Genomic DNA, 23,754 nt, shown 5'->3' with positions numbered 1-23,754 from the left:
GTTTGACAATAACAATGCAATGGTCTTGTCTTTGTTAAAGTTAGAGCTATTGGCATTGCTCATGACATTATTTTTGTTTTTAAAACATATAAATAAATGGCATTGTCATTTACAATGCCAATAGCTTAATCTCTCGCAAATGCGAGACCTATTGCATTTGCACCCACACACAGAGCCACACACAGAGCCACACACACAGAGCCACACACACAGAGCCACACACATTGAGCCACACACACACAGACAGAGCCACACACACACAGACAGAGCCATACACTCACTGACAGAGCCACACACACAGACAGAGCCACACACACAGACAGAGCCACATACACAGACAGAGCGACGCACACACACACACACACATCCTGTCGAGGTGGATCGCTAAAGTACCCCACAAGTAAGGGAGCGCAAAAAGACATATACCCCCAGTGACTAGGCTTACAAGGGCACATTGCCCCACTTGCAGGGAGGATGGCTGAATTCTACAGCACAGCGTCAAGCTTGATAGGTAGATGTGTGACTGAGTATGTAGATCCACACGTTCCTGTAGTTGCACATTGAGGAGCAAAACGATTGCGGAAAGCAAACAGCAAAGACGTGCTCACCGGCCGCGGGCAGCTCCATTGCTGCGGAGCCCGCTACCCAGCTGGAGTCGCTCGGGCCAAGGAATGTCGCCGCCGCTGTCCTCATACGCGTGCCGGGGGCAGCGCCTTGTGCAGCGTCTCTTGGCTTGCGCCCCCTCGGAGGCTGTAATCCACTGCCTCCCGCCCGCCCGCTGCCTGTCAGTCCAGCGCGCCCGCCTTCTGGAACCCGCTCGCCGCGCTCCGGCTAGTCTGACGCTCGGTTGCAGTGCAGCTCAGGCAGACCCGACGCGTGACGTCAAAACACCGCCTACTTGTCACTTCGTGGCCTTGGCGGCAGCTGATTAGGTGCTGATCTGAGGGGGCGGGACGGGCAGCGAGATGAGTGGTGAGGATGGTGCGTTGCTAAAGGAAGGGACAGCCTGGGATGGAGGGAGAATGAAGGCAGTGGGAATGGGATAGACAGAACAAGAAACATTTTGCAAAAATGGAGAGGGGAAATCAACGAAAGAAAGAATGGCAACGAGACAGGAAAACAGTAAATGAGTCAAGCAAAATGGTGACAGCAGCTGTGGTTAAGCCCCGTCTTTTTCAGACTGGGGGCTGTGTTTTTTGTTGAGTGACTGAAGACGTCACTGAGAGAAAGGACAGCAAAAAACACGCCCCTCAATCCGAAATGGACGGGGCTTAAAGTGACAGACACAGCTCTTCTCCAATGGCTGGCCGCCATTTAGGAAGCCAGCCAATGGAGAAGAGCTAGCTCGTTTACCTCCCTACTCTAGAAAACTTAAAATCTCGCCAGCGAGACTGCGCAAGCGCAGCCTACGCTAGCCGAGACCTAAAAAGGGTTCTTCAACATTTCCCCTTTTCCTCTTTTGTTTATATCAGGTTACCTCCACAATAGGCTGCTGGGTTTAGTCCAGGGTTGAAATGAATAACTCTTTATTAACACAAATGAATGTATATCAGCCAATTTGTGCATACTGTTTGGTATCTAGAGAACGTATTGGTAACACTGAATTATGGAAATATTGTGATAAGAGGTACATTCATCATTCACCCTGATGACTTTCTAGTCTGCAAGGGTAAGAATGGAGAATTTAACATTCGAGACCAATCTTATCTGCATACTTTCTGCAAAAATCAGGGTCTTGTTGATTCTTGGAGACTTTGTAATTCAGCTGTGAAGGATTCTCCTTTTTTTCATCAGGTAGGCATAATACCATTTCAAGGATTGATGTAATGCTATTGCTATCACACTCTGAAATAGGAGCTCCAAAATTGACCCCAACCACCCATAAGATTATGTTTCTATCTTTTTATCCACTCAACCAGGTAATAAGAAGAAAAGTCTTTCATATGAAAAATGGATTATTATTATTATGCGTTATAAAATGCCTAGTTCTGTTAATCATTAATGATACCTTTTTAAAGATTAATATTGGCTTGGTAGTAATTTCATGCACAGCATTAAATGGTCTTAAATTTTTTGTGTGAAGTCTTTATGTTTTCATCACCCTGAAACTGGAAAAGTTGCTAAAGATAAATGTCTGGTCTAGTCTTTATTGCAATATACAAGGGAGTCTTGGTCTTGGGAGTGGGGGGGGGGGGGCTGAGGGGGGATCAGAGGCTGATTTTGATCAATGTTTTGCTAGATGGATGGAGTTCATACGAATCTCGGCACGAGTTGTATTTGTAAACGTGAACGTTAATACCATGCAGAAAATAAAAAAATAGATTTATAGAAAGAGAAGATAAAGGTCTGTTGGACAGTCCGAGAACACAGATAATTAAGACCAGGGAAGAATTAAATACGTTCTATACTAAAAAAGCTGCATTTTTCCTACTGTAAACTAAATCGAAATATTACAGAAACTAAAACAATTAGAAAATAACAAATATATCCACTGTATTCAAGATCATCATGGTACCAGTATTCAGATATGAAATATGTCAACAATATTTTTTATCTTTTCTTGCTAACTTGCACTTTAACCCCTTGCGTGCGTTCGTCGGCCAATGGCCGTCGCGAGTACTACCTCGGTAGTGCTGCGCATGTCCGTTGGCCGACCCGGCCCCGCCCGCGCATTCCAACGCCCGCACCGCCGCGGTAAACGGGTTAAAAAGAAAGTGGCTAAAGAGTTGATTTGTACATTTTCAGATAACCTTTCTTTTTTCTAAATTGAGTGACGACAGCCGTAACATATCAGCGTAGGGGGTTAACACTAATCATTTCAAATCATAAGATAAGGGCTAGTTGCAATATTAGGCCATTTTTATAAACAAAAATCCACTTTAACAACAACATTTAACTATAGTATTACCAAAATCTTTCCAAGCTCAATAAAGAAATCCCACCTAATCAAACATCCAAAACAGAGTAAAAAGCCCTTAGACTGTAGTTATTATAGGCCTATATTGTTAATCAATGTGGATACTAAACCTCTTACAAAAATATGGACAAGCAGGTCATAAACGAGTTAGTACACAAAGCCAATCTAGCACCATTAAAAACAGATCTGGAACAAATATCATAAGGAAAATTGGAGACCTGCTGTACAGAGTCAAGCAGGACCACCATGTATAGGTGCACATCGATGCCGATAAGGTCTTCCATAATGTAGGGTGGAATTATCTGATGAGGTGTTAATAAAGAAGAACTTGGAGAATTAGTGTGTGCAAATATTTAATCATATTTTGTGGGCTCTAAAGCCTGCATTAACATGGACAGATTACTTTCAAAGGAAGTGACCTCAGAAAAAGGTACAAAACAGGGCTTTCCATCATCTCCTTTTCAGTTTAGCTCACCCTGGAATCCCTAGCTATTGACATTTGACTTAACAAAGCAACACAAGGAGCTGTTGTAGGTTCTTTCGGATATAAAACATTACTTTCACTGATAACATGCTGCTAACAATTTCCAAACAAGAAATATCCAAATCAAATCCAGACTTATTTCAGTTTCAGGTTACATAATCAACTGATCCAAGTCATGCTTAACATAGTGTCAGAAATGATTAACAGGGCTTTCGATGAGCATTTTGAATATTGCTGGGAACCAAGAGTAACAACATATCTGGAAATAAAGTTTACAAGCAGTGTTGAAGAATTGATTGCATTAAACATGGATCGATTAAAACACAAAGTTGATATCAACTTTGCAAGACGGAACAAATTAGATATGAACTGTGGTGGGCTAAAGTCAGTACGATTAAATTAATCCGTTACCAATATTTTTTGTGTATCAAATACTGTATGTGTAACTTGCAATTAATTAATTTACAAGTTATGGGAACAAATCTTCCTGGATTTAATTTGAGTTACTAACTGCAAACTGCTCTTTGCCAGGAGAAAACTTCAAGTTTGAACCCCCAACAGGGGGTTTGGATTTCACCATGGAAAAAGTGCCTAACCAGGTCATCACTTACAATCATTACTAACTGCTTGCACAAGGGTTTTGACGAAAATTCATACACACTAAAATATAGAAGACAGAAATTTACACCAAAATTGTATACTTCCTCAAGGCAGGTGTAACATTAGATAAATGTTTTGTTTTCTCAAAACTTGTATAACCCTGCATGTGTGTTGTCCTGTGTAGCACACATACAAAGTTATAAAATCGTTAACCTATATCAAAGCATAGTATTGTATACTTGAAGGGTCTCCTTCCATTGCAAAACCTAAGCTTGACATCCCACACACATCCTTGATCCATAATGCAAGGTTGGTTGCATTGGCCCAAGGCAGCCTAAGGTGCTGCAGCGTAGCGTGAGAAAACCAAGGCAATATCTTAGTAGATATTCAGCTGTTCTGCTCTCCCCCTTTCATGCAACAAAGTGCAACATCTTTAGTTGCTGCACTGTGTTGCATGAATTCTTTCTAAAGTTGCCCCAAGGTTACTCATGTTATCTTCAATTTGGAAAAACACAGAAATTTGCTATGCATGAATAAGGCTGCGGTAGAAAGCATAGACTGAAAGAGGCATGTTGACTGCAGGCCAAGTTTTCAGCAGGGATCTGTAATATCATTCATCCATACTAATATAATAAAGAGAGAGCCCAAACCTTTGAGGCGGGTAATCTCAGGAACCACAGCACCAATCACAACACCCAATACAGCGTTGGAAAGGGCAGTTGCAGCAGAAGGACATAGTCTATGCAGACGCCCACCATATACATTTAAAAGGTAAAAGAACTGTGCCAGCAAAGTAGTCCCTTGTGGGCGTGTCTGCGTTGTGCTGTGGGCGTGTGCTGGGGGCGTGGCAAACGCTAGGGGCGTGTGGTACGTTCCGCCCTTCATGCCATTTCTCATATTGTGTGCTAATCCCACCCTGCTCCCTTTAAATACCCCTGCACTCCATAATCATAACCCACCCTTACTCCTTAAAATACCTCAACACCCTTAAACACTAACCCATCTTAACCCTATAAATATACCCTGTACCCCAAAACCCAAACCTATCCCTAAAGCCTAAAAATACCCCTGTACCCCAGAACCCAAACCTAGCCCTGAACCCTATAAATACCCCTGTACCTCAAAACTCAAACCTACCCCTGAACCCTAAAAATACCCCTGTACCCCAAAACCCTAACCTAACCCTGAACCCTAAAAATACCACTGTACCCCAAAACCCAAACCTACCTCTGAACCCTAAAATACCCCTGTACCCCAAAACCCAAACCTAGCCCTGAACCCTTAAAATACCCCTGTACCCCAAAACTCAAACCTACCCCTGAACCCTAAAAATACCCCTATACTCCAAAACCCAAACCTAACCCTGAACCCTAAAAGTAACCCTGTACCCCAAAACCCAAACCTACCCCTGAACCCTAAAATACCGCTGTACCCCAAAATCTCAAACCTAGCACTGAACCCTAAAAATACCCCTGTACCCCAAAACCCAAACCAAGCCCTGAACCCTTAAAATACCCCTGTACCCCAAAATCCAAACCTACCCCATAACCCTAAAAATACCCCTATACCCCAAAACCCAAACCTAGCCCTGAACCCTAAAAATACCCCTGTACCCACAAAACCCATACCTATCCCTAAACCCTAAAACTACCCCTGTACCCCATAACCCAAAACTATATCTGAACCCTTAAATACCCAAACACCCCAAAACATATACCTCAGTACCCCAAAACATATACCCCTATACCCATACTTACCTTATCCAAGCAATAAAAAAAAACATGCTTTTACCATTCATGCATTTACAACGAATTTCGTTGTAAATGTATGCGTGGTAAAAGCATATAAAATGTAATGCCATGCGTTATAGTGGCATTGCGGAGTCATGGTACTTTCGTAATGAAAGTATGCGGAGAGATGGTATGCCGAAAGAAAGTTGTGGAATAATGGGTGTTTACCCTCCCCGGTAAGTACATTGGTGGCACGGCGGCCCACATCTCTAGCAACATACTCATATTTTTTCACCACCCATTTGAAAAATGCACAGGTCTCTCTCATTAATGGCCAGAACCGACATACACTTTTAGACACACCTCCCGCCACAAGTTCTAGAATTGCGAAATTGCGAACTTTAGAGTTGGGGAGCTACGTTCGAATCTCTGCATCAGCTCAACATCCTGTGATTACAGGCAAATCGCTTTGTCTCCCCGTGCCTCCCACAAATGAATGTGTTCTTCTGTAATGTAAATTGTGCTCATGCCATGTTGTCGAGTTCGCGCTATATAATATTGCAAGGAAAAATAAAGTAGGGAAACTCGAGTTCACACACTACTGAACGCGCACTCTTAAGTGCATCAGCAGTGCACTGTGAATCGGAGCGTTTCACAGGCCTGTCACAGATAAGAAACGCTATCAAAACGAAATCCTACAAAACAATATACTACTGGCTGGCAGCAATTCATACCCGGACAACGTCGGGATGGGCTGCTAGTATATATATATATATATATATATATATATATATATATATATATATATATATATATATATATATATATATATATATATATATATATATATATATATATATATATCTATACTACTATTATAAAGAGAGAACTGTGAGGTAAACTCGAAAAGTACACCACCAATCGCAACACCCAATACAGCGTTGGAAAGGGGGGGTCCTGTAGATGGACATAGGCTATAAAAAAATAAAAATAAACGTTATTTAAAAAATAAACAATAAAAAAAGTAGTCCCGAAGAAGTAGCGCCGGCCGTGTGCGCTAACAACATGGACGTGCGTGCTGACATCATCTAGCGCGGGGAGGAGCGGCGGACAGCAGTGGTGAAGTCGGGCTGAGATACATGAAGCGGAGGAGGAGGAGGAGCGGAATGTGTGCGGCTCAGGAGGAGCGGTAAAGTCGGGCTGATGTGAGGAGGCGGAACGAGGAGCGGTGAAGTCGGGCTGAGGTAGGTGAAGCGCAGTAGCGCTGGGAGGAGGTGGAACGTGTGCGGCTCAGTGAAGTGCTGGGAGGAGGCGGAACATGTGCGGCTGAGTGAAGGGAGGGGTGGAAATGTCGTGGCGGGCCGGGGCGGGAGTGCACGCAAGCCTGAAATGCTGCCCCAGCCCCCTTCTGCCCCGGGCAACGCTGGGGCGGGCTGCTAGTATATATATATATATATATATATATAGGTGTGTATGTATGTATATATTATTGTATATCACCATGTTGTTTCATGGCAACACATTTCTCAGTTGTTTTCTCCCCCACAAATTCTGGTACTTTTACGTGGTAGGATTGGTGCTGGGAAAATTGTGGTATTCTGACTTTCGCTGCTCGGGTTGTGGGTGAATCTGTGAAACTACTAAATATTGTCTAATGACACATTCCCCCCCATCCCCCAACCTAATTTTCTCCAAACGTGCTCTCTCCATCCCTTCTCTCCTCCCCCCTCCTCTGTCTTTTTCTATAGTTTCATACGGATCTTCTGTGTATGGATCCTCACTTTACTGTTCACATCGTTTACTTTTTCATGCATTTCTCACATCTTTTGCAGCCATCTCTGCCTTTTATCTTTCGTTGTCTTATCTTACTCCGTGCTATTTCCCACGACCTAAGGTGGTGTTCGGACGGCAGGAGATGAATTGTCGCTGCACCTGTTGGTTTTTAAAAGTGGGGGGTCGTATTTAAAGGCTGAGTGTTTGGGCATGTGCTCTGGGAATGTGCCATTCGGGTTTTGTAAACTGTATTCTTTCTTCTCCTGATCCCCTGCAGCAGCAGCTGTTTTCAAGATTCGGTGTCTGGCTTCTGTTACAACGAGACTGACAGACAGACAGATTGAGAGAGAGACAGTGTGTGTGTGTGTGTGTGTGTGGTGTGTGTACACTAGCAGGTGCCCGTGCTAAAGATCAAAAAGGATTCAATGTTGTAACACTGATGGGGTCATGCCTATGTTTTTTGCAGGTGCATAAACAAAATGGAGCAAGTACCATTGCACCAAAGTTGAAGTAGGAAAAAATGGGTAGTAACGTGCATAAATGTGTTTACTGCATTACTATTTTGTTTTTGTTTTTAGTGTGGGTAAAATGTGCGCTAAGTGGCTGGGGTAAAACCAGAACTAGTGCATTCTGGCCTTGACTTCCAATTAAATGCTCGAAGACATCAATTAGGAGTAGCCTAATGCAGTCCTGAGTTGCCCTTGGTACTCCTGGACTCTGCCGAGTAGAAAACGACATTCTGTGGTTTCATCTCTTCGACTTTCCCCTAGCCCCACAGCAACGCCAGAACTCATATTACCTTTATGTAGAACAACCTATATCCGCAAACTGCCAGCCGCGGGATGTGCAGGTAAGCGCAGTTGGGTGGGGCGGTGGGGGAGGGAGGGAGGGAGTCAATAGACGACGGAATAGGATTCATTTATTTATTTAATTTTGCCTATTCCGTCATCTGTCGGCTTAACCCCCTCCCACCCCTCCGTGCTTACATATACCCCTATACCCATACTTACCTTATCCAAACATAAAAAAAAAAATGCTTTTACCATTCATGCATTTACAATGAATTTTGTTGTAAATGTATGCGTGGTATTAGCATATAAAATGTAATGCCATGCGTTATAATGGCATTGCGGAGACATGGTACTTTCGTAATGAAAGTATGCGGAGTGATGGTATGTGGAAAGAAAGTTGCGGAATAATGGGTGTTTACCCTCCCCCGGTGAGTACATTGGTGGCACGGCGGCCCACATCTCCAGCAACATACTCATATTTTTTCACCACCCATTTGAAAAATGCACAGGTCTCTCTCATTGATGGCCAGCACCAACATACACTTTTAGACACACCTCCCGCCACAAGTTCTAGAATTGTGAACTTTAGAGCTGGGGAGCTACGTTCGAATCTCAGCATCAGCTCAACATCCTGTGATTCGAGGCAAATCGCTTTGTCTCCCCGTGCCTCCCACAAATGAATGTGTTCTTCTGTAATGTAAATTGTGCTCATGCCATGTTGTCGAGTTCGCGCTATATAATATTGCAAGGAAAAATAAAGTAGGGAAACTCGAGTTCACACACTACTGAACGAGCACTCTTAAGTGCATCAGCAGTGCACTGTGAATCGGAGCGTTTTACAGGCCTGTCACAGATAAGAAATGCTATCAAAACTAAATCCTACAAAACAATATACTACTGGCCGGCAGCAATTCATACCCGGACAACGTCGGGACGGGTTGCTAGTATATATATATATATATATATATATATATATATATATATACACACACACACACACACACACACACACACACATATAACATACTATATATATATATATATATATATATATATATATATATATATATATATATATATATATATATATATATATATATCCATACTAATAATATAAAGAGAGAGCCCAAACCTTTGAGGCGGGTAATCTCAGGAACCACAGCACCAATCACAACACCCAATACAGCATTGGAAAGGGCAGTTGCAGCAGAAGGACATAGGCTATACAGACGCCCACCATATACATTTAAAACGTAAAAGAACAGTGCCAGCAAAGTAGTCCCTTGTGGGCGTGTCTGCGTTGTGCTGTGGGCGTGTGCTGGGGCGTGTGCTGGGGGCGTGACAAACACTGGGGGCATGTGGTACGTTCCACCCTTCATGCCATGTCTCATATAGTGTGCTAATCCCACTCTGCTCCCTTTAAATACCCCTGCACCCCATGATCATAACCCACCCTTACTCCTTAAAATACCCCAACACCCTTAAACATTAACCCATCTTAACCCTATAAATATACCCTGTACCCCAAAACCCAAACCTATCCCTAAACCCTAAAAATACCCCTGTACCTCAAAACCCAAACCTACCCCTGAACCCTTAAAATACCCCTGTACCCCAAAACCCAAACCTACCCCATAACCCTAAAAATACCCCTGTACCCCAAAACCCAAACCTAGCCCTGAACCCTAAAATTACCACTGTACCCCAAAACACAAACCTACCGCTGAACCCTAAAATACCCCTGTACCCCAAAACACAAACCTAGCCCTGAACCCATAAAATACCCCTGTACCCCAAAACCCAAACCTACCCGTGAACCCTAAAAATACCCCTGTACCCCAAAACCCAAACCTAGCCCTGAACCCTAAAAATACCCCTGTACCCCAAAACCCAAACCTACCCCTGAACCCTAAAATACCTCTGTACCCCAAAACCCAAACCTAGCTCTGAACCCTTAAAATACCCCTGTACCCAAAAACTCAAACCTAGCCCTGAACCCTAAAAATACCACTGTACCCCAAAAAACAAACCTACCGCTGAACCCTAAAAATACCCCTGTACCCCAAAACCCAAACCTACCCCTGAACCCTAAAAATACCCCTATTCCCCAAAACCCAAACCTAGCCCTGAACCCTAAAAATACCCCTGTACCCCAAAACCCATACCTATCCCTAAACCCTAAAACTACCCCTGTACCCCAAACCCAAAACTATATCTGAACCCTTAAAATACCCAAACACCCCTAAACATATACCTCAGGACCCCAAAACATATACCCTTATACCCATACTTACCTTATCCAAACATTAAAAAAACATGCTTTTGCCATTCATGCATTTACAACGAATTTCGTTGTAAATGTATGCGTAGTAAAAGCATATAAAATGTAATGCCATGCCTTATAATGGCATTGCGGAGTCATGGTACTTTCGTAATGAAAGTATGCGGAGTGATGGTATGCGGAAAGAAAGTTGCGGAATAATCGGTGTTTACCCTCCCCCGGTAAGTACATTGGTGGCACGGCGGCCCACATCTCCAGCAAAATACTCATATTTTTTCACCACCCATTTGAAAAATGCACAGGTCTCTCTTATTGATGGCCAGCACCAACGTACACTTTTAGACACACCTCCCGCCACAAGTTCTAGAATTGCGAACTTTAGAGCTGGGGAGCTACGTTCGAATCTCGGCATCAGCTCAACATCCTGTGATTCCAGGCAAATTGCTTTGTCTCCCCGTGCCTACCACAAATGAATGTGTTCTTCTGTAATGTAAATTGTGCTTATGCCATGTTGTCGCTATATAATATTGCAAGGAAAAATAAAGAAGGGAAACTCGAGTTCACACACTACTGAACGCGCACTCTTAAGTGCATCAGCAGTGCACTTTGAATTGGAGCGTTTCACAGGCCTGTCACAGATAAGAAATGCTATCAAAACGAAATCCTACAAAACAATATACTACTGGCTGGCAGCAATTAATACCCGGACAACGTCAGCACGGGCTGCTATCAACAATGAAATCATAAATCAAGGACTTATAGAAATTGAAGACTCACTGTATCTATTAAGCGAGAAGTCCTTACAAGATTTCAGCCTGCCGCCAGCGGTCCGAACTAACCTAACTGGATACCACAATATCGCTACCGCACACAATATTCCAGAGCTAAATAACTACCTTGCTCAACACTTGCCTAACTTAGTTCCCAATTAAGCATGGGCGGAAAATCCGTTTCGCTCGCGGATTTTGCGGATTTTCGGTAAATTCGCAATCCGCGAGATTCGCGAATCTCCCGCAAAATCCGCAAATCCGCGAGCAGCGGATTTTGCTCGCACTGCTCGCACTGTTCGCGTGAGTTCGCGGCTTCCCAGTACAACTTCGCGCCCCGCGAATAAGTGCAAAATTGCAGAAATACGATCTTAGCAAAACTGAAACTACTTACCAGGTTCAAAAGTTCAGGCTCATCATTAGTAGCCATTTCCTGTAGTGCTTCCTGAGGGGCCCCTCCAGAGTTCAGTTGCCAGTTGCAACTATTATGTGACCCTGCTCTGAACCTCAGAATAGTTACACATATGCCACAAAGGTCCTGAATTACAGCTAAGGGAGACAAGCAGGAGCCAGGCTGGAGGTTCAAATCCATTAATCAGCCCCTAATTCATTATTGTCAGTTGGGGCAGGGCAGGTGTTGTAACTAATTTTGCAACAATGAAAGCACTTAGCAAGTGCAAAAGATCACTAATCAGGAAGCACTAAGGAAGCAGGTGCCAGCTAAAAAAATATTCTGTGACACATTAATCAGCCCCAAATTAATTCAGGTCACTTGAGGCAGGGAAGGTGTGCTTGCGTTGCCACAATAATGTACATTGACTGGACAACCAGAGGGTGCTGTGATGAAACAGAGGGTGGCATGGGTGGGCCAGAGGGTGGCATGAGTAGTCAGAGAGTGGCAGTGGTGACAGAGAGTGGCAGTGATGAAGAAGAGTGTCCCAAACAGGCTGGACACGTAGAAACAACAAGTTCGCGAAACTTGCGACCCGACAGGTAAGTTCGCAATTTGCGACATTGTACAAAACCCTCGCGAACTGGCAGAAACCCGCGCAAACACACAAAAAAAAAAATCCGCAAATTCGCAAGAATTCGCGGATTTTGCGGATTGCGAGTTCGCAAATCCGCAAAATTCGCGAACGCGAGATTCGCAAAATTCGCCCATGCTTATTCCCAATCAACAACTCGCCTACAACACCATAGTTGATAGTGTTGAAAAGAAGTAAGGCAAACTACTGTTCATAGACGCCCTCGGGGGCACAGGAAAGACTTACCTAATCAACCTCATACTTGCCAAAGTTCGATCTTCTGGGAATTTGGCTCTAGCTGTTGCTTCATCTGGAATAGCTGCCACTTTGCTAACAGCTGGGAAAACAGCACATTCTGCCTTTGAACTGCCTCTAACAGTTTTCCTTGAAAAGGATTCAATATGTTCTATTCGGAAAAACTGACCTTTGGGGAAACTGCTTCAAAATGTGTCTCTTATCATGTGGGACGAATGTACAATGACACACCGCTCACATATTGAGGCAGTTGACAGAACTCTCAAAGACATTAGAAATTCATCCAACATAATTGGAGGTGTTACTTTTGTGTTTGCTGTTGGCTTCCGACAAACTCTTCCTGTGGTGCCTACAGGAACGCGGGCTGATATACTAAAAGCATCACACCTATGGAACGCTGTACAATCTATTACCTTGCGCACTAACATGAGGACACATTTAGGAGGTGGGGATACACAATTTGCAGATCTTCTAATAGAAGTGACCAACGGAGACATACCTGACACAAATGGATTTATCAACATACAAAACTTAGGTAAGCGTCTCTGTACCCTACATGAACTCATACAACATGTTTACCCAGACATCAAGCATCTTCTCAGCAAAGATTACAAATGGATTTGCGAAGGTCTATAGTTGCCGCCCGAAACTCTGCAGTGCATCATAGTAATGAACACATACTACAACTATTCCCAGGTGAAACCACAATACATAATTCCATTGATACAGTATTAGATACACAAGACGCTGTGCATTATCCCCAAGAATTCCTCAACTCACTTCACCCTTCAGGGCTTCCCCCACATACACTCCAATGAAAGTAGGTGTTCCTATCATGTTATTACACAACCTACATCCACCAAATCTCTGCAATGGGACGCGCCTACAAGTTAAATCTCTTTTACCTTATGTAATAGAGACTACTATTCTCACTGGCCCTGCTGCAGGACAGTTAGCCCATATTCCCTGGATACCCATGATCCCTACTGATCTACCATTTCAATTCAAACGCTTACAATTCCCTATTAACATTGCTTTTGCATCCACCATTAACAAATCACAAGGTCAGACATACAAAGTCATTGGGATACACTTACGAGAGGACTGCTTCACTCATGGACAGTTATATGTCGCGCTATCGAGGTCGGGGAATTCCGATAACCAATTTATTCTACTTCCTGATTCTCATGAAACACGAAATGTGGTGTACCATGAAGTTTTGAAGTAAATGTTATTTTCAATACTAAAACCATTGCTGCCTAGCCTTTTTTTACCCGGACAACGTCGGGACGGGCCGCTAGTATATATATATATATACACACACACACACACACCCACCACACCAAAGTTACTGCTGCCACAGCCCATAAAATCTATTTTGGGGGCAGGAAGCTGATCTCCAGCTGGGTCTTTTTATAAGGTGGTCAAGTGTGACCAAGAATCAGGGGGGACAAATGTGCACCAAAGGTGCATCTGCGTGGGTGAGCAGAGCTCTAGTGAAGTGGTGGCCAACCTCCTCCGATGGCAAGAGCTTGCAAGTAGCAGGTTACCCCCCTCTCCTCCCCAAGGCAGCAAGCCGGAAGGAACCGTGCTGTCATTAAAAGCTTGTTTTTCAGGGTGGGGGGAGTAGTAGAGAGTGTGGTGGGGCAATTAGACCTTGAGTGGTGGAATCACAGGGAAACTTGACCACCACACTTTGCATGGGACAAACCTCTGTAGCCTAAGAGAATCTGGGGCAGGCAGTAAAGCTTACTGTCCCAAAACTGACTAGGGCCTTAAGGTGGATGTGATGGACATGGCATTAATGAGGATACTGCCCACCTAAACACTTCAGTTTCCAAAGGCTCTATCTTTTGTGTCCAACAAAGTCTCCCCATACTACTACCCTTTTCAACTCAGCTCTCTGAAAATCTCTTCCAGTTCCTAAATCACAATTCTTCCTCCTCTCCACTCTCCTGGCTCTGACCGGCATCTTCTAGGTCCAAGTCCGACTGAGAGCTGGAAGACGGCGAGCAGCCAGTTGTCAGAGTCGCGTGTCAAGGAGGAGGCCGAGACTGCGCTCTTGGCCCAGCATGTTCGACCGATAGTGGTAGTTATTGCCTACAAGGTAGGAATTCCAGTTGGCAGAGCAAACCCCTATCATTCTTTCTGAGATGCAAACCCCTAATATTCTATCTGAGATGCAAACCCCTAGCATTATATCTGAGATGCAAACCCCCTAGCATTCTATCTGAGATGCAAACCATTAGCATACTATCTGAGATGCAAACCCCCAGCATTCTATCTGAGATGCAAACCATTAGCATTCTATCTGAGATGCAAACCCCCTAGCATTCTATCTGAGATGCAAACCCTTAGCATTCTATCTGAGATGCAAACCCCCTAGCATTCTATCTGAGATGCAAACCCCCTAGCATTCTATCTGAGATGCAAACCCTTAGCATTCTATCTGAGATGCAAACCGCTAGCATTCTATCTGAGATGCAAACCCCATAGCATTCTATCTGAGATGCAAACCATTAGCATTCTAACTGAGATGCAAACCCGTAACATTATATCTGAGATGCAAACCATTAGCATTCTATCTGAGATGCAAACCCCCAGCATTCTATCTGAGATGCAAACCATTAGCATTCTATCTGAGATGCAAACCCCCTAGCATTCTATCTGAGATGCAAACCCTTAGCATTCTATCTGAGATGCAAACCCCCTAGCATTCTATCTGAGATGCAAACCCTTAGCATTCTATCTGAGATGCAAACCCCTAGCATTCTATCTGAGATGCAAACCCCATAGCATTCTATCTGAGATGCAAACCATTAGCATTCTAACTGAGATGCAAACCCCTAACATTATATCTGAGATGCAAACCCCCTTGCATTCTATCTGAGATGCAAACACCTAACATGATATCTGAGATGCAAACCCCCTAGCATTCTATCTGAGATGCAAACCCCCTAGCATTCTATCTGAGATGCAAACCCCTAGCATTCTATCTGAGATGCAAACCCCTAACATTTTATCTGAGATGCAAACCCCTAGCATTCTATCTGAGATACAAACCCTTAGCATTCTATCTGAGATGCAAACCCCTAACATTCTATCTGAGATGCAAACCCCTAGCATTCTATCTGAGATGCAACCGCCTAGCATTCTATCTGAGATGCAACCTCCTTGCATTCTATCTGAGATGCAAACCCCTAGCATTCTATCTGAGATATTTACCCGCATTAGACCACTGCATGTCCAGGAGCAGTGGAAGCCATTTTACCTGCGGTTTCTTCACACTAATGCACACTGACTTTGGTTCTAAGCTTCTGTAACACTACAGCCCTGCACAACATCTGTACTTATTGCTGGTTTCAGCATTGTGATAGGACTCCAGGCACAACAAGGGCACAGTTCCATCACGACTGATTTAATTTTTGAATCATGTGATTTGTCTGCACTCAACGTTGAGCCAAACCAGGAATATTGAGATGGCTCCTGTAAAAGAGCTGGGTTTTGGTTCATGCATCACCTCAGTAATGTGGTTTGGCTGGTTGAAAATTGAGTACAAAGTGTCTATAAAGAAACTGCATTGAAATGTGTTTTGGGAAACCAGGCTAGCCAAGCCCCCCGGACCCAGGGACATAATTTGGCCAACATTTGTGAAATATAATGCTACAAAGCCCACGTTGAAACTTCTGTCTGTCAACTGTGATGTGCACGAGACTCCTGTGTAAATCGCGAAAGCCGCGGCCATGCGAGTCTCCTGGCTTCCCTAGCGCTTGGCTGTCTTGCCAATATTAAGACCATGTGTCTTGGCGCCCTTGTAAAGACTAACAAAAACCGGCTGGGGAGCAGTGAACATAATCCCTCTGCTCGAAACCACATGCCTTTCCAGGACCTGCTCCAAGAGTCCCTTTGAACCGTCTGATTAGTCGCACGATATAAATAGAAGAGCATCTCAGGGCCCGGATCACATGTCTACATATCCTGAGGGTCTCCAGCGGAGCTTCCTAGAATGACGCGCCAGCTCCTGTCTTCCAATGAGCTTTCCAGAAAACGTCTAACATGGCACCGTGCGTATTGAATCTCAAGGTATGATTCAAGGAGTCCGCGGTGAATCTACAGCAATGCTTACTATAGCGATGCACCCGCTATTGTGCTGCAATGAGCTTCTCTCAAAGTCTAACACCGTAATGCACCTATGGGTTCTTGAGGTACCATTCAAGGAGTCTGAGGGGTCTCCGGAGATGCAAAATGTGTTGTCTCCCAGTGAGCCTTCCTCAAAGTCTAACTCAGCGCTGTAAATGCTGATTCCTGGCACAATCCAAGGAGTCCTGAGGAACCTACAAAGATGCCTTCTAGAGCGATGCGCCATCTATTGGATGTCAATGAATTTTACTCCAAGCTTATACGCCATGTTAGCCATCCCACAGGATCTGTCATCCTACAACACCGACAAAAGTTACTATTCCACAACACGCCACAATATGTCGCCTCTGCACACCCATCACTACTGTCATACTACAAAACCCACAGCATCTGTTGCCCAACCGCACCATGAAAGCTACCATCTCACAACACCCACAGCATCTGTCGCCACACAAAACCTACCACCTCTGCTATCCCACATAACCCACAGCATTATCATCCCACAACCCCAAACCCACTAGGAAACCTAAGAACCTGGGAGTCATAGTTGATGACAAACTAAACTTTGGTGATCGGACAAATGCTGTTGCCTCAGCCACCTTTCATTCTCTTAGAATGATCTCTTAGAATGATCAAGAAAATAATGCCATTCCTGCCGGAAGACAGTCAACGTACAGTTGTTACATCTCTTATTTTATCAAGGTTGAACTATTGCAACGGCCTCTACCTGGACATTCAAGAACGATATTTAAATAAACTCCAATTTCTGCAAAACGCGGCAGCATGGTTGCTTACCCGGCACACCGAATTTTTTTTGGTTTCTAAGGAAATCAAAAGATGTCATTGGCTTCCAGCTGAGGCAGCGGTTTCAATGGTATACCCCTAAAAGAACTATTCGCTCCTTAGGAGCTAAGCTGGTGATGGTACCCCCCATCAAAAAAGCCACGTGGGGAGGGAGAAGGTTTGTCACCCGGAATGACCTTCCCTTCCATCTTAGAACTGCCGCTGATCTCATGGCATTTAGGAAGGGATTAAAAACCTGGTTTTTTAATGTGTAGTATCTCCTTAATAGTCTGTGCTCAGAAGGTAGTAGCCAGCGCCAGGACACCTTCGGGTAACCGTCGCACTTTAGAAATTTAAATAACAAAACAACCACCACGCCCTCTCCATCCCATACCACCCAGACATGTTCAGAGGGGTGATGGATATTGCCCCGAGCAATTTTCCCATCTGTCCCTTCCGGTCTGTGGTTCTTGGGTCTGTGGTTCTTGCTGCTCATGCCGCTTCACTCTGTCTACAGCGGGGCACGGCTTTATCTGTAGTCCACAGTGCCCGTCCCTCCATGCAGGACCCTAGGACGAGCTGTGCATTTACCAAGAAAGGGTCAACTTGTGAAGATTCCTCAGTTAAACATCTGAGTTAGCCCAAAAAAAATCTTAAAATGTTTACATAAAATTCCAGGCACCTGGGATTATGCGAGATCCAGTCAATTTTCCATTTAAAAAAATTCAAGTGATCACAGGACCAGGCGTCATGAGGAACACCCACATAATTGCAAAGTATACTGTAAACAAATACGACGTTGGCTGCCTACGTCAACTAAATCAGTGAGGGAAACTATTTTCTGTGTATTTCCATGCATGGGAAATTGAGTAGAAGATCAGCACAAAGTCGCCGACTTTAAATGCCCTTCTTTATAACCGAGGGAGCTGTGGCACGTGCAGATAATGTCAGCTGGCCAGGATCACACATGTCGGTCAAATGGGGACGCTGAGTGTAGCACACATGTGTTTTTGTGCTGATAGCCAATAACGAATCCACAAGAGCGCCTCGTCAACCTTGTAGAATTCATTGGCTAGATTCATAGTATGGCTATAAAAAGTCAAAAATAAACTCTCGTAGATTTCCCTGTGTTTGGAGTAGATTTCCGACTTTTCGGGGATTCACAGAGTCCCAGAAGTGCTTCTGGTAATCTACAAAATTTGTACATTTCAGAATTTTCCCTAGAGGGCAAAAATTACTACTAAAGATGTTTCCACTTGGTGGAAAATCTGCCCCAGAAAATTGTATGGAAATGTTAATCTTCTTTCACGTCATGGCACATTTTATCTTTAAAAACTCCTAACACACTGATTCCTTGAATAAGTAAGTGTGTGGAATTTGGAATCACAAATTTATTTTGTATGCCCCTAAATTACGCTTACAGGCACCAAATGCCTTGTAAATCTGTCCCAGCGGGGTCATATGTACTCAAACGGTAATGCTAAAATGGGAGCAAACAACTTCTACCCGCTTTTAAGAACAGAGCACCCACTGCGCTGGTTTTAGCCCGGGCATCAAACACCATTGGGCTTAATTACAAGGCCCTTGCGCCACTTTTGTGTCGCTTTTCCCATGTTAAACATGACGCTAAAGTGGCGCAAGGGCCTTGTAAATCTGCCCCATGATGACCAATTTTTGTGCTAAAAACCACAGGGGCTACTTAGAGGTGATATTTTGATATGCAGCTCCATACCGCACATCTACAGTTTCTAAGCACTGTAAAACAAGTGTTTCTATAACCCTGTTTAATGGTACGACATTAGCCGACCATAGGTGGATGGATGGCTGTGTCCCCTCGGTGGGATCCAATCTCTTGTCCATCAGACCACTGCAGATGTCAGCCGGAGCGTTAACTCACGCAGCCATCTTGCCATTACGAATCTCATTATGAGGTGGTTTTGGGGTCATAATCTCAGATTGCCGTGGCTATGCCTGCACCAAAATCAGGAAATTACGAGATTTGCCCCTGAAATTGGATGTAACTACACTGACCCGGAAATAAAGGGTCCTTTTCCAGTGGGTTTTCCGCGATTCAAGTGCCAAATCCGCTGACAGTCCCACCTGCTCAGAGCAGGTGCAAAGTGTCACTGGGGGTGGAGGGTCGGGCCGGGTATGGCGGTCAAGAGGTCAGGCCAGGGTCAGTCAGGGCGGAGCATTCTGCTGAGACCCCGCACTGCTGTGGGCGAGAGGGGGACGCCTGTGACCCAGGGAACACCCTGTTTGGGAGGCGGGGGGTGGCAAAGCCTTGTGCCCAAGTTTTCCCTCCTTCTGCCGGGTGGATAAGAGAGGCGGGTGTGTTCCCCAGAGAGGGGTTACTGACAGGCTCTGCTCTGGCTGCCTGGGTGGGGGGAGCGCAGTCCATTTTGGTTTGTTGAAGCCAATGCTTGTATGTATTATTTTTTTCAGTTTTATATAGCGCAAACTCGACTCGAAGGTATCAGAGCGCTTTACACGAGCACCAGTTACGTTATAGATGAGTACGTTCATCTTTGTTAGGCACGGGGAGATTATGCGAATTGCCCAGAATCACAGGATGGTGAGCATCGCTGCCGAGACTAGAACCCAGGGGCATATTATCAACGACAACGTTAAAATTATCGCCGCTTTAGCGGCAGGAAACTTCCGCTAAAGCGGCGATAATGAGCTTGATAATAGGCCCCTTTGAATTCCCATAGAAGCCCAGGCTCTGGTCGGAACCTGGGCTTCTATGGAAATTCACAAGGGCATATTATCAAGCCCATTATCGCCGCTTTAGCGGCAGTTTCCTGCTGCTAAAGCGGCGATAATTTTAACTCCGTTCTTGATAATATGCCCCCCAGTTCCCCAGATTCAATGCCGACTGCCCTGGCCGTTTTCCACAGAGTATGTCCCCAGACACGTTTATGCACAGCAACATCCTCTCAGCATCCTTTTGAACACCAGTGCATTATAATCTCCAGGACAACCTCATTTTATTTCACGCAGAAGCCCGTCTGCCCAGATGCTGTCATGTTGTCTCTTCCGTGTGCCCCGATAGCTGTCGGCGCACAGGGGGGCAGCGGTGATGCTGGTTGGGAAAGTGAGAGGAGAAGATGTATGAACGAGAGAGGGAGACGGGGGTGGGGGAGAAGGGGTCAAAGAGAGAGGGAGACGAAGGTGGGGGGGAGAAAGATGAAGAGAGGAGGAAGCAAAGAGAGAGGGAATGAGAGAGCCCAGAGAAAGAAAGGGGGTGGGCTGAGGGAGAAAAGGGTGAGATACGAAGAAAGAGAGGGAGGGCTTAGGGAGGAGAGAGAATGAGGGAAAGTAAGATAACAACAAAGACAAAGAGAGGGGGTGGGAGAAAGATGGAGGGAAGAAGAACCAAAGAGAGAGGGAGCGAGAGAGGCCAGAGAAAGAAAGGAGGCTGAGGGAGAAAAGGGTGAGACACGAAGAAAGAGAGGGAGGGCTTAAGGGAGGAGAGAGAATGAGGGAAAGTAAGATAAAAACAAAGACAAAGAGATAAGAGTTAAGAACGTACAGTAGCCACGAGATTAGGGCATTTGTCCAGCTACTAAGAAATATCTCCAATTTCTTATTTAACAGGAAAGCACACCAACTGGACTCTTCCTTTACATGCACTGTCTGAACAAAGCAAACATTAGTTTTAACAATGGTCCAGGGTGGCCCCAAAGGCTGCTATGATGACAGACACTAGACCTGATCACGTGAAAGTGTATCCTTAAAAATATATTTTTACATCAGCCCGATAGCTGCCCTTTTATCGGTATTTTCTTAATTGCATGCCAGGTGATGCAAAAACCGACTCGCAGTCCACTGTTATGCAGTCTTCGCTCCATCCACAGAGGAGTTTGGCACAAAACGCCCACTTTGCATTACTTCCTAAATTTGTTTTTATCCGATGTATAGGGAGATAAAAAATGACTTAACCAGAATCACACAAGGCTGCGGTTCAAGTGGCGGCGCCGGAATTGCAGCCTGGTCCCCGAGTTCCGAAAACAGTTATTCAGCCACAAAACCGCACCTCCCCTGCACTCCTTTTTCTAGAGTGTTAAATCAGTGGATACAAGAAACCTTAGATGTATTTAACCGACTGCCGGGCAAACAGTGCAAAACTGCTACTTTAACAGATGCGTTTCCCATTACGTTTTTTCTCATTGTCTAAAATCATTTTTCTCTCTCTCCCCCCCCCCCCCCCCCCCCCTTCAACTGAATTTGAAGATTAAAATCCAGTCTGAGCCACAAGGACAAAGAAAGTGAAAATTAAAAACTTTTGAAAAACTGATCTGCTCACCTCTCATTGCTGCGGAAGGTCGAGTCCACGTGGAGCCGCGCGGAGGGAGGTGCGGCCGGGGTTGCTGCTGGTGCTGCTGTGAGCGCGAGCTCTGCCCCCTCACTCCTTTTAAGCAAGTGAATGAATCAGCGGCGTGAGGTCTCTGTGCACATCTCAGCACCAGGCGATTTCCCCTTTTTTTTGCAATCCCAGATTTCCCACCGCCTGGCGTCCCCCGTCTAGCGGTGCAGTGACCAGCCCCTGAGCACGCGAGACCCGGGCAGAACTGGGTGGCTGTCTCTCTCCTCTGTGCCGGCTGAAGAGCTTGGACAGTGGTGACTGAGCCACCGGCGCGCGCTCATTCATTCCCCAGGACAAGGAGTCTTTGGGAAAAAAAAAAAGTTTGCAGGAAGTTTGTGGTCACTTGGGATTGTAAAGGACCAGACCGACCAATCAGACTGGGGAAGAAAAATCAAACAGCCCAAAAAGGAGGTTCATAGCGTCGAAAGGCGAGGCTGAGTGTTTGAGGAAAGGGCGAAGGGCCGGGGAAAGGCTGTTATCAGCATTTGATGTCTCGTCTCGTCCATTCCCATGCTTCTAGATATAACTCTGACCACGTTCTCAGAGATTCAGACGTTTATATTCATTCTTTGACGGCTGGCTGGCTCTGCAGTCATGAAGGAATGTGTCATAATTGTTACCAGAGGGGTGAATGTCCTAGGGAAAATATGAGGATAAAATATACTAAAAACTTCTCTAGGGAAGCTTATATTTCTGAAAAGGAGCTACACAAAAAATGCCTACATATGTGTTGGCAGGGGCCCCAAAACACTTAAGATGACACTGGGTGTGGATAGAAGTAGTCTGGAATAGAGGCAAGCAGAGAGAGCGAAAGAAGTTGAGACAGAGATATTTGGGGTAATATATAGAGATAAATAATTTTCTCAGGGGGGCCCTTGGAAGATGGGAGCCGTGAACAATAGCCCACATTGCCTATGCCTTAACTGGTTCCGTGCTCAGGACGGCTCCCTGCCGTCATGAGTCCTGTGCTCATGACTGCCGGAAGCCGTCCGAACATTGCCGCTCCGCCCACGCGCGATTAATTCCCCGCCTGTGCGGGCGAATTAATCAGTGGGCGGACTTCGGACAACTCCCGGCCGTCATGAGCACATGACTACCGTGACTCATAAAGGCCGGGAACCGTCCTGAGCACCGCGGCACTGCGCCCACCCCCCCTCACACTGTGGAAAAATTAACCTCGCAGCCAAGGGGTTAAATATGTCTGGTCCAACAATCAATCAATCAATCACTCAATCGGATCGTACTTGTAGACCATGGCCTGTCCCCCCCGGGGGTATCCAGGTGTTTGCTGCAGGTCTCAGTCGAAGAGCCAGGTCTTGAGCCCCTTCCCGAAGGCTGTCAGCAAAGGTGCAGTGCGGAGGTGGAGGGGGAGTGTGTTCCAGGCGGCGTGATAGGAGAAGGAGCGTATTCCAGCGCGGCAGCGGCATATGCGGGGATCTGTGCAAGGGCGAGGTGTGCGGAGCAAAGGTTTCTGGGGGGCCGTGGAAGTGTAGGCGGTGGTTCATGTAGGTGGGTCGTAGACTGGGGATGGCTTTGAAGGCGAGGGTCAGGAGGTTGAAGAGGCATCTCTTCGGACCAGGAGCCATTGGAGGTCTTTCAGGTACTGGGTGATGTGGGTTCTCTTGGGTAAGTTGAGCATCAGTCTGGCGGCTGCGTTCTGGATCGTCTGGAGTCTTTGCATGAGTTCGGTGGTGGTGCCTGCATAGAGTGCACTGCCGTAGTCCATTCGGCTGGTGATGAGGGCATGGGCTACTATCTACCTGGTGCTAATCGGGAGCCACTTGAAGATTTGCGAAGTGTTTGGAAGCATGCTGAGGAGACGGTGTTGACCTGGCGTTT

The 23,754-nt window shown here is 45.3% G+C and overlaps 1 protein-coding gene across 1 annotated transcript in view; it reads right to left on the bottom strand.

Annotated features, from left to right (window-relative positions):
* Nucleotides 1-22,449, bottom strand: part of LRRC15 (leucine rich repeat containing 15) — a 39,776-nt gene extending 17,327 nt beyond the window's left edge. The window contains exon 1 of the mRNA XM_086944290.1: nucleotides 21,856-22,449. Within this exon, the coding sequence (XP_086800416.1) occupies nucleotides 21,856-21,862 (7 nt within the window). The 5' untranslated portion in view covers nucleotides 21,863-22,449. The remainder of the gene's footprint in view (nucleotides 1-21,855) is intronic.
* Between the last annotated feature and the right edge of the window lie 1,305 nt (nucleotides 22,450-23,754).

This window comes from Lissotriton vulgaris, chromosome 11, assembly GCF_964263255.1.
Source record: "Lissotriton vulgaris chromosome 11, aLisVul1.2, whole genome shotgun sequence".
In the NCBI taxonomy this organism is placed as follows: Eukaryota; Metazoa; Chordata; class Amphibia; order Caudata; family Salamandridae; genus Lissotriton; species Lissotriton vulgaris.
Note: the sequence above shows the minus strand (reverse complement) of the source record. Positions and strands in the feature narration are given on the sequence as shown.